The following is an 11,342-nucleotide window of genomic DNA, read 5'->3' on the forward strand; positions in this document are numbered from 1 at the left end:
AAAGATTTAGCTCATAAACCAGCCCTAAATATTTGCACTGCTGAGCAATTCATCATGAAGCCATTTTACCTCAGCGTTAAATGAGCCATTTTGATGTTCTGGAAGTTTCTACGCGCTCCTTCCCCCCCTTCCCCTCCCCCTCCCGCATAAATTTGTATAAAAGAACAAAGCAATTAATTCTGCTGATCGCTAAAGATTGTATTTTGTCACAGCATGGTGACGGTCTCGAAATATGAGAATGTCACCGAACAAAGACAACGAGCGACTTAATTGTGTTTTTTTTCTTTCTTTCTTTTTTTTTTATCTATCTTCCGCTAATGCGCAGGAAAAACTCCTCTACTGAAAGCTGACACCTTGTCACAATCAAACGTCCCATTTCATTACCGAGCGCTCGTGATTGTCTGACAGGGGAGTGAAATTAAATGGCAGCAGCCGAAAGAGCGGGAAAACGCTTTCCAGAGGAAGAAGAGTGATAGTGACGGCTTTTAAAGAAGAAAAAGGGTCTGGAGTCTGAGGGATACCTTGAGAGCAAACTGGTACATGGGATGGATTTTATTCAGGTCGTTCATAATAAAATAAAGGAGGGAGGCACGGGCGGCCGCCGGACGGTAGTGTTCTCTTGCTTCGTTGATTTCAGCTTCTGTCATCTTTGCTTCTTTCACCTGAGACACACACACACACATAGACACACACTTCTCTTATTATATTTGTGAGTAACTTCTGGCGACAATTTTAACTCCAATATATTTTGTCTTTTACACCTAGACCCCAATATTACTTATATTGGATTGGTTGTCAGAACATCACTACAAAATATACACTATATGGACCACCAAATTTCAAGGCAGACAACTATATAGGAGAGCCAAACATGTTCCAGCATGACAATTGCCACCTCCATGAAGATATACTTTACATGGAATGGAACTGAAGATCTTGAGTGGCCTGCTATAAAGCTCTAACCTCAACCCTATTGAACAATTGGAATGCTGACTATACTCCAGGCCTCCTCACCTCATCTAGATCAGTACCTGACTCCCCTGACTACTAACACCCTTGTGGCTAAATGAGCACAAATCTCCTCAAACACACTCCAAAATCTAGTGGAACATCTTCCTAAAAGGGTCAAATGGGATGTTCAAAAAGCAGCCATATCGCTAGGTGTCCACAAGCTTTTGTTCAGATGGTGTGATTCGCGAATCGCCAAATAATCTGACGTGTTAGACAGACGCAGAGCGAACTAAACGACCTTCTCTTCGATCTCGCCGGCTGTGCGTTTGGTTATCTCCAAGTTCTCCACCAGCTCCGTGTCTCCTAGGAAATTTCCAGAAGCTGAAGACAGGCGCGAGAGGAGGTTGTCTTCCAGGGTTTTCAAAGTGATCTTGAAGCCGTTCTGCTGCTTGGTTAGGTTTGACTGAGGGAAAAAAAAAAAACATCAAAAAAAAAAAAAAAAAGCAATTAAAACCGTTGACCTAAGAATTCACTTCACTGGGGGAAGCTGTGTGTGTGTGTGTGTGTGTGTGTGTGTGTGTGTGTGTGTGTGTGTGTGTGTGTCAGAAATCTTGAAGACGACAGTAATCAATAGATACTGCATCTGCAAGCAGCAATAATAATAATAAGGTCAGAGTGGATTAACTTTGTAGAGTCCCCAGTAACACACACACCTAAATACCTAAATACCTCACACACACACACACACACACACACACACTGTATCTGTATCCAAATAACTATTACATTCAATTAAATATATATATATATATATTTTTTCAATGAAATATGCATCCAACCACTAGGAACCACCGGAACCAGTGGAATATTCTGGAAGGATTCCCAGCAGTAAACCTTCCAGCACTATCAGCACGACGTGTAAATTCTGGCTCTTGTTCGAATTTAGTTTTGTTTGTACGTGCCCTGAGGTATTGTCTAACTTATTCATTGGTTCTCTTTCTTCTCCAAAAAATAGACTATCCAACAACCTAAATCCAAACCACCACAACAACCCAGGACCTCACTAGCGCTAATTGTAAAAAATGCGTATTTTTCCGTAAAAAAAAAAAAAAAAAAACTACCTTTTTTCTTCTAATCTAAAACAAATGCTTTAATACCTTACCTAGTCATATCTGTATTTACAGTGATGTGAAAAAGTGTTTGATTTCTTTTTGCATGTTTGTCACATGTTTCAGATCATCAAACTAATTTAAATAATAGTAAAAGATAACACAAGTGAACACGACATGCAGTTGTTAAATGAAGGTTTTAATTATTGAGGGAAAACTAAATCCAAAACTACATGGCCCTGTGTGAAAAAGTGTTTGCCCCCCTGTTAAAACTGTGGTTTATCACACCTGAGTTCAATTTCTCTAGCCGCATCCAGGCCTGATTACTGCCACACCTGTTCGCAATAAAGAAATCTTTTAAATAGAACCTGCCTGACAAAGTGAAGTAGACCAAAAGATCCTCAAAAGCTAGACATCATGCTGAGATCCAAAGAAATTCAGAAACAAATGAGTAAGAAAGTAATTGAGATCTATCAGTCTGGAAAAGGTTATAAAGCCATTTCTAAAGCTTTGGGACTCCAGCAAACCAGAGTGAGAGCCAGTATTCACAAATATCATGTGTTGATTTGTGTTATCTTTTTCCTAATATTTCAATTAGTTTGACGATCTGAAACATTAAAATGCACAAAATAAGAAATCACTTTTTCACATCATTGTATATCTACGCAAAACACATGATATGTTCAATTTCTAGGCTCTGCATAAGGGCGTCTGCCAAATGCCATAACCGTAAATGTAAAATGATAATCAGAAGTCGCTGTGGATGAAAGATCCTGTCCCCTGCTTCTTTCAGGATCCGCCTTAAATCTCCATCTGAATGGATTCTCACCTGAGGACGGCTCCATGAGGACACTGTGGAGGCTTGAATTTAAAAAGCATGAAGATAGAATTTGGACTGTAATTCACATAAACATTCTGCTACAGCGGTTTGTAAATGCCATGAACAGTTTTGTCCACAGTGAAGTGCTGATAACCTCAACCATAAATAAGAACCGGTTCCTTTTTTGAAGCTGGTTCTTTTCAAGGTTTCGTTTCTCATATCATCTCAGCAAATTCCTTCCTTACGTGCAAATGTAATGTAGATGTAAAGAAGGAATTTGCTGAGATGATATGAGAAACGAAACCTTGAGAGGAACCAGCTTCAAAAAAAGAAACCCCCTGTCAGTCAAGATACAGCACCCCGGCTTGAACTCCTGCCCTTCTAATCAGTAGCCCAGAGCTTAAATTACTGAGCTACAGTATCATGTAGTATCATGCAGCTCCACCTATCTGTTCCATTCAAACGTCAGCAACCTTGACCTTACACACATCGTGACCTTTAGCAAAGAAGCTGGATGAAGCGATTAGCTCCCGTAATGAGTCAGAAACTACTGTCTGTATTGCAGTGTTTATATATATATATATATATATATATATATATATATATATATATATATATATATATATATATATATATATTTCCCCAAATATGAGGAAAAATTATAATAAACCAAATTATAACAAAATTAAATACAATAAATGGACAAATTATTAATTTAAAGAGATAAGTTTCTTTCTTTCTTTCTTTCTTTCTTCTTTCTTTCTTTCTTTCTTTCTTTCTTTCTTTCTTTCCTATTTTAACACTCGTTATTTCTTTCTATCTACATTCTTTCTTTCTTTTTGTTTCTATACTCTGTCTACTCTTAATCTTTCTTTCTTTCTTTTACACTCGTTCTTTCTTTCTACACTTGTTTTTTCTTCCTTTCTTTCTTTCTTCTTCTTTCTTTCTTTCTTTCTTTCTTTCTACAGTCATTCTTTTTACAGTCGTTCTTTCTTTCTACACTCTTTCTTTCCACACTCGTTCTTTTTAAACTCTTTCTTCTACACTCTTTCTTTCTTTCTTTCTTTCTTTCTTTCTTTTTTCTAACTCGTTCTTTGTTTCTTTCTTTCTACACTTGTTCTTTCTACACTCATTCTTTTTTCTTTCTTTCTTTCTTTCTTTCTTTCTTTCTTTCTTTCTTTCTTTCTTTCTACAGTCGCTCGTTCTTTCTACACTCTTTCTTTCCACATTTGTTCTTTCTGTCTTTCTAAACTATTTCTTCTACACTCATTCTTTGTTTCTTTCTGTTTCTATGTTTCTTTCTTTCTTTCTTTCTTTCTTTCTTTCTTTCTTTCTTTCCACACACACACACACACACACACACACACACACACACACACACACACACACACACACACACACACACACACAGGTTACATTTACCCAGATCTTAAACTTTCCCTGATCTTCAGCATGAGCGCAGTTTAAAGCCTATTTAACTATTGACATTTTTTTTCTCTTTAAACAAAAAAATATTAAGTTTGTAAGTAATGAACTGTCCATGAACATGCTTTTCCACTATAAAGCAGCAACCTGAAATTATTGTTTTTTTGTTAGTTTCCTGCTTTGAAAATGAATTGAGGTAATAAGATCATTTCCCCTGTAGAATCACAGTTCAGTTTTTTGATGCACTGAACTTCATTATATTTAGCAGCAGATTTCACTTAAGGGAGGGGCGTTTGAAATAAATCGCAAAAAAAAGTCATTTTATCATTTAAAAAAAAAAAAGCCATTTGTTTACAGATGAAGGCCTTGGGCTTTGGATTAAGTACACAGTCTGGGGGGAATGAGTGTGTGAGCATGGAAGAAAGACATAAGAGGGAGAGATACAAAGGCAGCTCTCGGCATTGATCTAACGTGTGTCAGCAGAACTTTCAATTTCGGAGAAGGAGCTACAGTTAACAGTAAAGGCATGAAAGTGGCATAGTGTCGGAGTTAATGAGAGGAGAGGGAAAGCCTACAGAGCGTTGGCTCTGACAGTGTGGTTGTCAAAAAAGTGCAATCGGGAGCGCGAGCCTCATTTGCAGCGAACGGTTTGATTTCGTACGGTTGCTTTGACCAGCGTGACGTGTTTGCTGTTAATTTTTCTGAGGACTCGCACGTTCAGCACATTCAGCCCTTCTGAAGTGTAACACTGTGTCAAACACACTGTTGAAACTGGAGGTCAACCGATTGATTGGCAGTACCAATGAAATATTGAAATATTTCTCCATTAAAGTAAAAGTGTCCCTTTAAACTTTCACTTGAGTAAACCTACAAAAGTGTTCACCTTCAAATGTACTTAAGTATCCAAAGTATTATGAATTATTACGGCTAAAATGTTCCTATTATCATAGGAACTCAGTTTATATGGAAAGACTCCAATGTTACTCTCAGCACATTAATCTATCAATAGAATGATATCAGTCAAACACCAATTTGGTGAACACCAACTCACCAAATTAGAGTCAGGAGTATCATTTATTCCTCTCATAATGTTCTGCTTGGTGTTGAACAGATGCTGTATGTTTGTGATAAGGAGATACCACCAATGGCAAAAGTTTAAAACAGAGGGTGATCTCTACCCTGTTTGGTGACTTGCGTGATGGACCAGTTTTATCCACTCATAAATAAAAAGGAACGACCCATTTTGCAAAAAAAGTTAGCAGTTAAGTAAAAAAGAAAGATATTTCTATGGATTGCCTGCTAACTTTTTAAAGAGAACTACATAGTAAGTTCCCAAGAAAATATTAGGACTAATGGTAGTGACACACCAAACCGACACCAAAGATCTAGCTCTGAGGAAAGTTGATTGCGGCATCGCCTCGCATCACCTGACTCGGGCCAAAAGTAGCTGCACTAGAACACACGGGACAGACTACAGCCGACTAGCGTGTACATAAAAAATCATGCCAACCAAAGTTCTTTCGTTTCTTAATCTAGCGTTATATATAATTGGTTAAATATGACGCCACTTTTAGATAGACAGAATGAGAAACGCATTTGGAGAGAGAACTTTTGGGAACTGAATTGTTAGCAAGCCTTAAACCAGCTGTAGTTTAGACACAGGTACCAAAACCGCAGGAATTAGGCGTGGCCTAACCCGGACTGGTCATACCAACACCCACCCCTTAATCAAATAAAGACGTGTTTGAGAAACTGAACTTTCTTTTGTAATAACAAAATAGGTGACTGACAAGCTGCTGGCTATTATTTTAACCTGACCAATTATCTCTGAGTTTCCCCCAACTACAAAACGCATCTGATAAAGCCAATTATGGAAGGAGGAAAAAGAAATAAATAAAAATCTCCTCCAATTAGCTGCCATGTGCTTAATTCCTTTACACAAAGCAGTAAGAGAATAAGCTCCGATCAAAGTGCCGTCTCCCGGCTTTTGATGAAAGCCATAGTGATGATCTTCGGGGGAGTCTTTGGTTTTGTGAAGCAGCACGTTATCCCATTAGTATGCCTGAAATAAAAGGCGATTGGAAATAATGAAGTGCAGCAGCTCGCTCTCACCTTGAGCTCCTCCAGGTCGGGTCTCTCCATGCTGACCACAGCAGCCAGGAGCTGGTCTTCGAGGCCGTCACGAGTCACTGTGAAGTTCACCAGCGTACACTGGGCCTGCAGTTCTGGCTGGTAGTGCGGGTTGGCCAGCTTGGTGTGAAGGATGAGCCGGAAACTAGGGTTGTACTCGCATTCCTTGTCGCCGATCTTTATGTAACTGGAGGAAACCAGTAAAACGGGTGTGCTACAATTGTCTCACAGACCCTCCTACATTTATGGCAAAACATCTCGTCTCGAGAATCGCTTTATGAAAAAATTGATGCGAAACTTACTAGCTCCTATGTTTAATGGTATACAGTAAATCTCTGGAAAAGTGGGGGGCTTTCTCCTGAATGAATTCTACTTAGATTTTCATAACACTTACCGCCCTTTCTTGATTGTTTCTCGACCGAGCAAGGGCCCAAGCACAGGATCAACAGTCTCCTCCAGGTTTTCAATGAGGACGACCTCACCTGCAGATAAGGCCCTCTCGATCGAGTCTAGATACCTGAAAAGAAAGAACGGATAGCATTAAGGGGAATGGAAAGAAAATACATTTTTCCAAATTGCACTCTACTATAACAGCTAGTGTTGTTTGTTACCCTCTCTGTCCAATCCTAATGACCTGAAGGTCATCTCCATATTTGTTCTTAATCCATTTAATCCCCTGCAGTTGGGGGTCCACCATGAGTGGCCAGCGCTCACAGCTGGTTAAGATGGTGGCATTCTCAGTGGACATTCGATCAGCCGGAAGCCCTTCGTTCTGCCAGGCGGCGAGATCGGCATCGTCCATGAGCATAGACAGAGGGTCCAGACCTGGTGTGACTGGTATAGGCACCTGGAGGAAAAAAAAACATCTAAGCGAGTCACGACACTGGGTTTTGTTTCTAAGAAGAAACAACAATGTTGGAAAAAAATAATTTCGACAAATATTATTAAGCTGCAGACATTACAGGAAAGCTGCTGTTAGTGTCTAGGAGCGTAAGAGCAGCCTTGAGAAGGAATGCCATCAAGTTTAGGGGTAAACAGTTAACAAGATTTAACAGGCATTGAAATGAACCCACCGTAAGCTGGCTAAGATAAGGCCTCCAGTTATTATCCATTAGTTCGTGGCGATAGCGCTTGGTAAAATAGCCCAGATAAGAAACAAACGCGGTGATGAGAAGAACATCTCCACACAGGGTTTTCTCCTGGTGCTTAAAGTTTGCCACCGCCTCGGCCCAGCGCACGTTCTCCGATGCCAATCCTCCAACCTGCGAAGAGAGAACGATTTACTTTAATCGGATATGAATTTTGTAGCTGAGCCCATTGGTAACAGTTCATAGAAAATTGTTCTGGAAACATCTTTTTAACTGGTTCCATGGTTGGCTCAGATTAGGAAAGAGTAACGATCTGAGAGTTAGCTCACGGGGCTTTGATTGACGGATCTATCCACCTGTCCGCTGTGCACGTTGTGTAATTAAGACCTAAACTGCCAAAATTACCTGAATGGACTTTTCCTCATCATCAAAATCTTCATAGGAATTCACTGGCTTCCAGAGGAGAACAAGGCAATAGTGCCAAAAAAACATATACATGTGTGTGTGTGTGTGTGGTAGGTTCTCACCAGGCGGTTGGCAAGAGAAATTGTGCGTGCTGTGGTCTCGGCCTCTTGTTGGCACTTCAGCTTGTCTGCTGTGGCTTTCTCAAATTTTGCTGTCAGCTTCGCCAAGTTCTCATTAAGGAGCTGTCGGGGGAGAGGAGGAATAGAGGTTGTTAAAAGAAAGAGCGAGAGAAAAGAGAGAGAGGGAGACAAAAGGAAAGTAATGAACGCTACTAAACGCTATCTGCGTAAGAGAATAAACAAGGTATTTGTTTGGACTCTTTGCAGCCTTGAAAAGTTAGCGAAAGTGTTAGCGAATCCTCGCTGCAGCGATAATAACCAGAGGGACAAACACAACAAGCAGCTGGGAAAAAAATTTAATGAAATAAATAAATACATGCAGCTTTATCATTTTGAAATATTGAACTGAAAACATCTTCTGAATCGCTTCTGCAAAGGTAACAATGCTTCAAAAATTGTCCCAGACGTAAAAAAGAGCCTCCCGGTAGAGGTGACTTACATTGATTTTTGCTTTAATGACGGAGAGTTTCTCCTGAGCAGAAGCTAGCTCCGCGTTCGCCTTGTTCAAGGCTTGTCTCTTGGGCTCCACTTCACAGTAAACCTCGTAGAACTTTACGATGTTGATGACCCAAGAGCAAAGGCCGGCCGCAGCATTTGACTTTGCGGCCACCAGCTCCGGTTTAAACTCCGGGTCCTGAAGGTAGGGCTGGATGGCTTTCAGGCAGTTCTCGTGGATGTTCTCCTTGTTGAAATTGATCAGGGAGTCCAGGAAGGCATCGACTTTAGCCATCATGACTTTGGCTGCTTTCCAGCTTCGGTCTTTTGGAACTTTGCCACCAGGAGCCATTAGAACCATGACAGCGGCTGTTACGTTGGTGACGGCAGCCACAGGAGAGCCGAAGGACTTTAGCTCAGTCAGATTGTTCTAAATAGAAGAATGATAACATTGAAAAACTGTAACAAATATCAGTTTAACATCTCCATATTTATTTATGTTTTAATAAAGAGCATTTGCTCTCAATTTAATGATCTTTATTTCACCAGCAAATTTTCGGTCTACAGACCAGCCTTTGAGTCACAAAAATGCATATACACAGAAAAGTCAAACATTTGCATGTCAACAATGTTTCGTCCAATTGCTTTGCTAATCCAGAAGATGCTAGGTTTGCTAATGACGTTTTTTTTTTCTCACCATTACCGCCATCAGTCATCCTTGGGCACAGAATTTCAGTGTTTTCGGCACACTAATGATTTATTTAATCACCAAACTCACACCATGTGATAAGCAGATTACATTTAATCAAAGGTTCGCTTCGTGCAATTTCCCAAGAGTAATTGATATGACACTTTTTTTGGGGCATCATTTAGCAGGTACTATACAACTGAATAAATAAATATTCTTGTCTGAAGCAGCAAAAAAAGCAGGAGTGGAAAAGAAAATGACACTGTGCTGGTGTCTTGCCAATTAGCAAATGAGCTGGTTGAGGGAGAGAGAGAGAGAGAGAGAGAGAGAGAGAGAGAGACACCTCTTCAAGCATTTCTAACTAGGTGTAGGTTTATGATTATATTCAGTTTCCTTTTCTTTTTTCAATCTATTTAAGATTCAGCACTAACGATTACAGACACACATGGCCAAAAGTATGTGGACACCACACAATAAGATTAGCTTTCTAAACATCCTATTTCACATTTAGTCCCTGTTCGCTCTTATATAAACCTTAACTCTTCTTGAAAGATGTTCTACCAGATTTTGGAATGTGTTCATGGAGATCTGTGGGGATTCATTAAGTCGCACTGGTGTTAGTAAAGTCATGTACTTAAGTAGGGTGAGGTGAGGAGGCCTGGGGTCCACGCAAGATCTTTAACTCCAAACTATGTAAATCATATCTTCATAGAGCTGGCTTTGTGTGCAGGGGCATTGCCATCCGGAAGAGGTTTGGGTCTCCTAGTTCAAGTGAAGGGAAAATCTCATGCTACTGCATCCAAAGACATTCTAAATACAATTGTGTGCCTTCAACTTTGTGGTAACCGTTTAAAGTAGAACCACACCTAGCTGGAATAGTCAGAGGTCCCAATACTTTTGTCCATATAGTGTATTAAAAAGCATGACTTCAAATACTTTTAGAAATCCTGTTAGAGTTCACCTTAGATTAGCAATTTGGAAAGATTGGTTGAAGTTATAGCCATTTAATGTTACTTTAGCTTAGGCTACATTGTCCATGTGACTAACATTAGCATCAAACACTCATGAGTTTGACAAATAAATACTTCCAGTGAAACAACAGGGTTAGCTAAGCTAGCTGGCCGGGCTTAGCATCAATGAAACATGATTTAAAAGAGTATTTCAAAAATTCTGTTAACGTTAGCTAACAGGCAAGCATTCGGGATCTAGATATAAATTATAAAGTCCTCTGAGGATTTCTGTCATGTTAGCTAGCTTGCTAGGAACAGCTGTGAAAATACACAATCCAGCTAGTTCCCTTAACTAGCTTTTTTTTTTTTTTTTAACATAAGGAACAGCATATCCCTGCTTCCATATGGTTTCCAGTTATCTTCAGATCATGTTCAGAGTTGCTCGATATAGATTCGATGCGAAATAGAGTCAAAGTGTTGTCATATGCTAGCATACGGAGGTACTTGTGTGTATAAGTGATCATCGTAAAGAAAATATTTATTGTATTTATGTTGAATAGTCAAGAAAGTACAACTTGTCACGTGCACCTTTAACTTTCATTCAGCGTTACTGCTTGTTTACATCAAAACTGTGCTACTTGTCAGTTGTCTACAGTTTGTGTTTTCTCAGCTTGTGGGTGAAGCTGCCAAAATATACTGCATATAAACAAAAGTATAGGGACCCCTGTCTTTTCCAGCCAGATGTGGTTCTTTTACAAACTGTTACCATAAAGATGAGGCACAAAACTCTATAGGATGTCTTTGGTTGCAGTAGCTTTCAATTTTCCCTTCACTTCAGCTAGGAGACCCAGACCTTTTCTAGCATTATAATGCCCCTGTGCAAAAAGCCCACTCCATGAAGGCATGCTTTACACGGGTTGGAATCGAAGATCTCCTGCTATAGAGCTCTGACCTCAACCCTCAAACACCTTTGAGATGAAGTTATTTAACAGCAAATGGGGATTAAGTGAGGAATGGGATGGTTAGAAAAAGCTCATACCAATTGTATGATGAAGTGTCCACAATTATTTGTCCGTATTGTAAGGACATACTGTAACAAGCCCAAAAAGTTTCATGATTAAGTCTCAGTGTGTATAGTTTCAGGCCCTGACCATTTGTTCTT

The 11,342-nt window shown here is 39.7% G+C and overlaps 1 protein-coding gene across 1 annotated transcript in view; it reads right to left on the reverse strand.

Annotated features, from left to right (window-relative positions):
• The window catches only part of dnah9 (dynein, axonemal, heavy chain 9), a 141,444-nt gene that overhangs the window by 29,437 nt on the left and 100,665 nt on the right, over nucleotides 1-11,342 (reverse strand). Inside the window, 8 exon segments of the mRNA XM_046853566.1 lie at nucleotides 522-662; nucleotides 1,250-1,414; nucleotides 6,418-6,622; nucleotides 6,830-6,952; nucleotides 7,047-7,282; nucleotides 7,509-7,697; nucleotides 8,051-8,170; nucleotides 8,547-8,972. Of these exon segments, the coding sequence (XP_046709522.1) occupies nucleotides 522-662; nucleotides 1,250-1,414; nucleotides 6,418-6,622; nucleotides 6,830-6,952; nucleotides 7,047-7,282; nucleotides 7,509-7,697; nucleotides 8,051-8,170; nucleotides 8,547-8,972 (1,605 nt within the window).

Source organism: Silurus meridionalis, chromosome 7 (genome assembly GCF_014805685.1).
Source record: "Silurus meridionalis isolate SWU-2019-XX chromosome 7, ASM1480568v1, whole genome shotgun sequence".
Lineage (NCBI taxonomy): Eukaryota > Metazoa > Chordata > Actinopteri > Siluriformes > Siluridae > Silurus > Silurus meridionalis.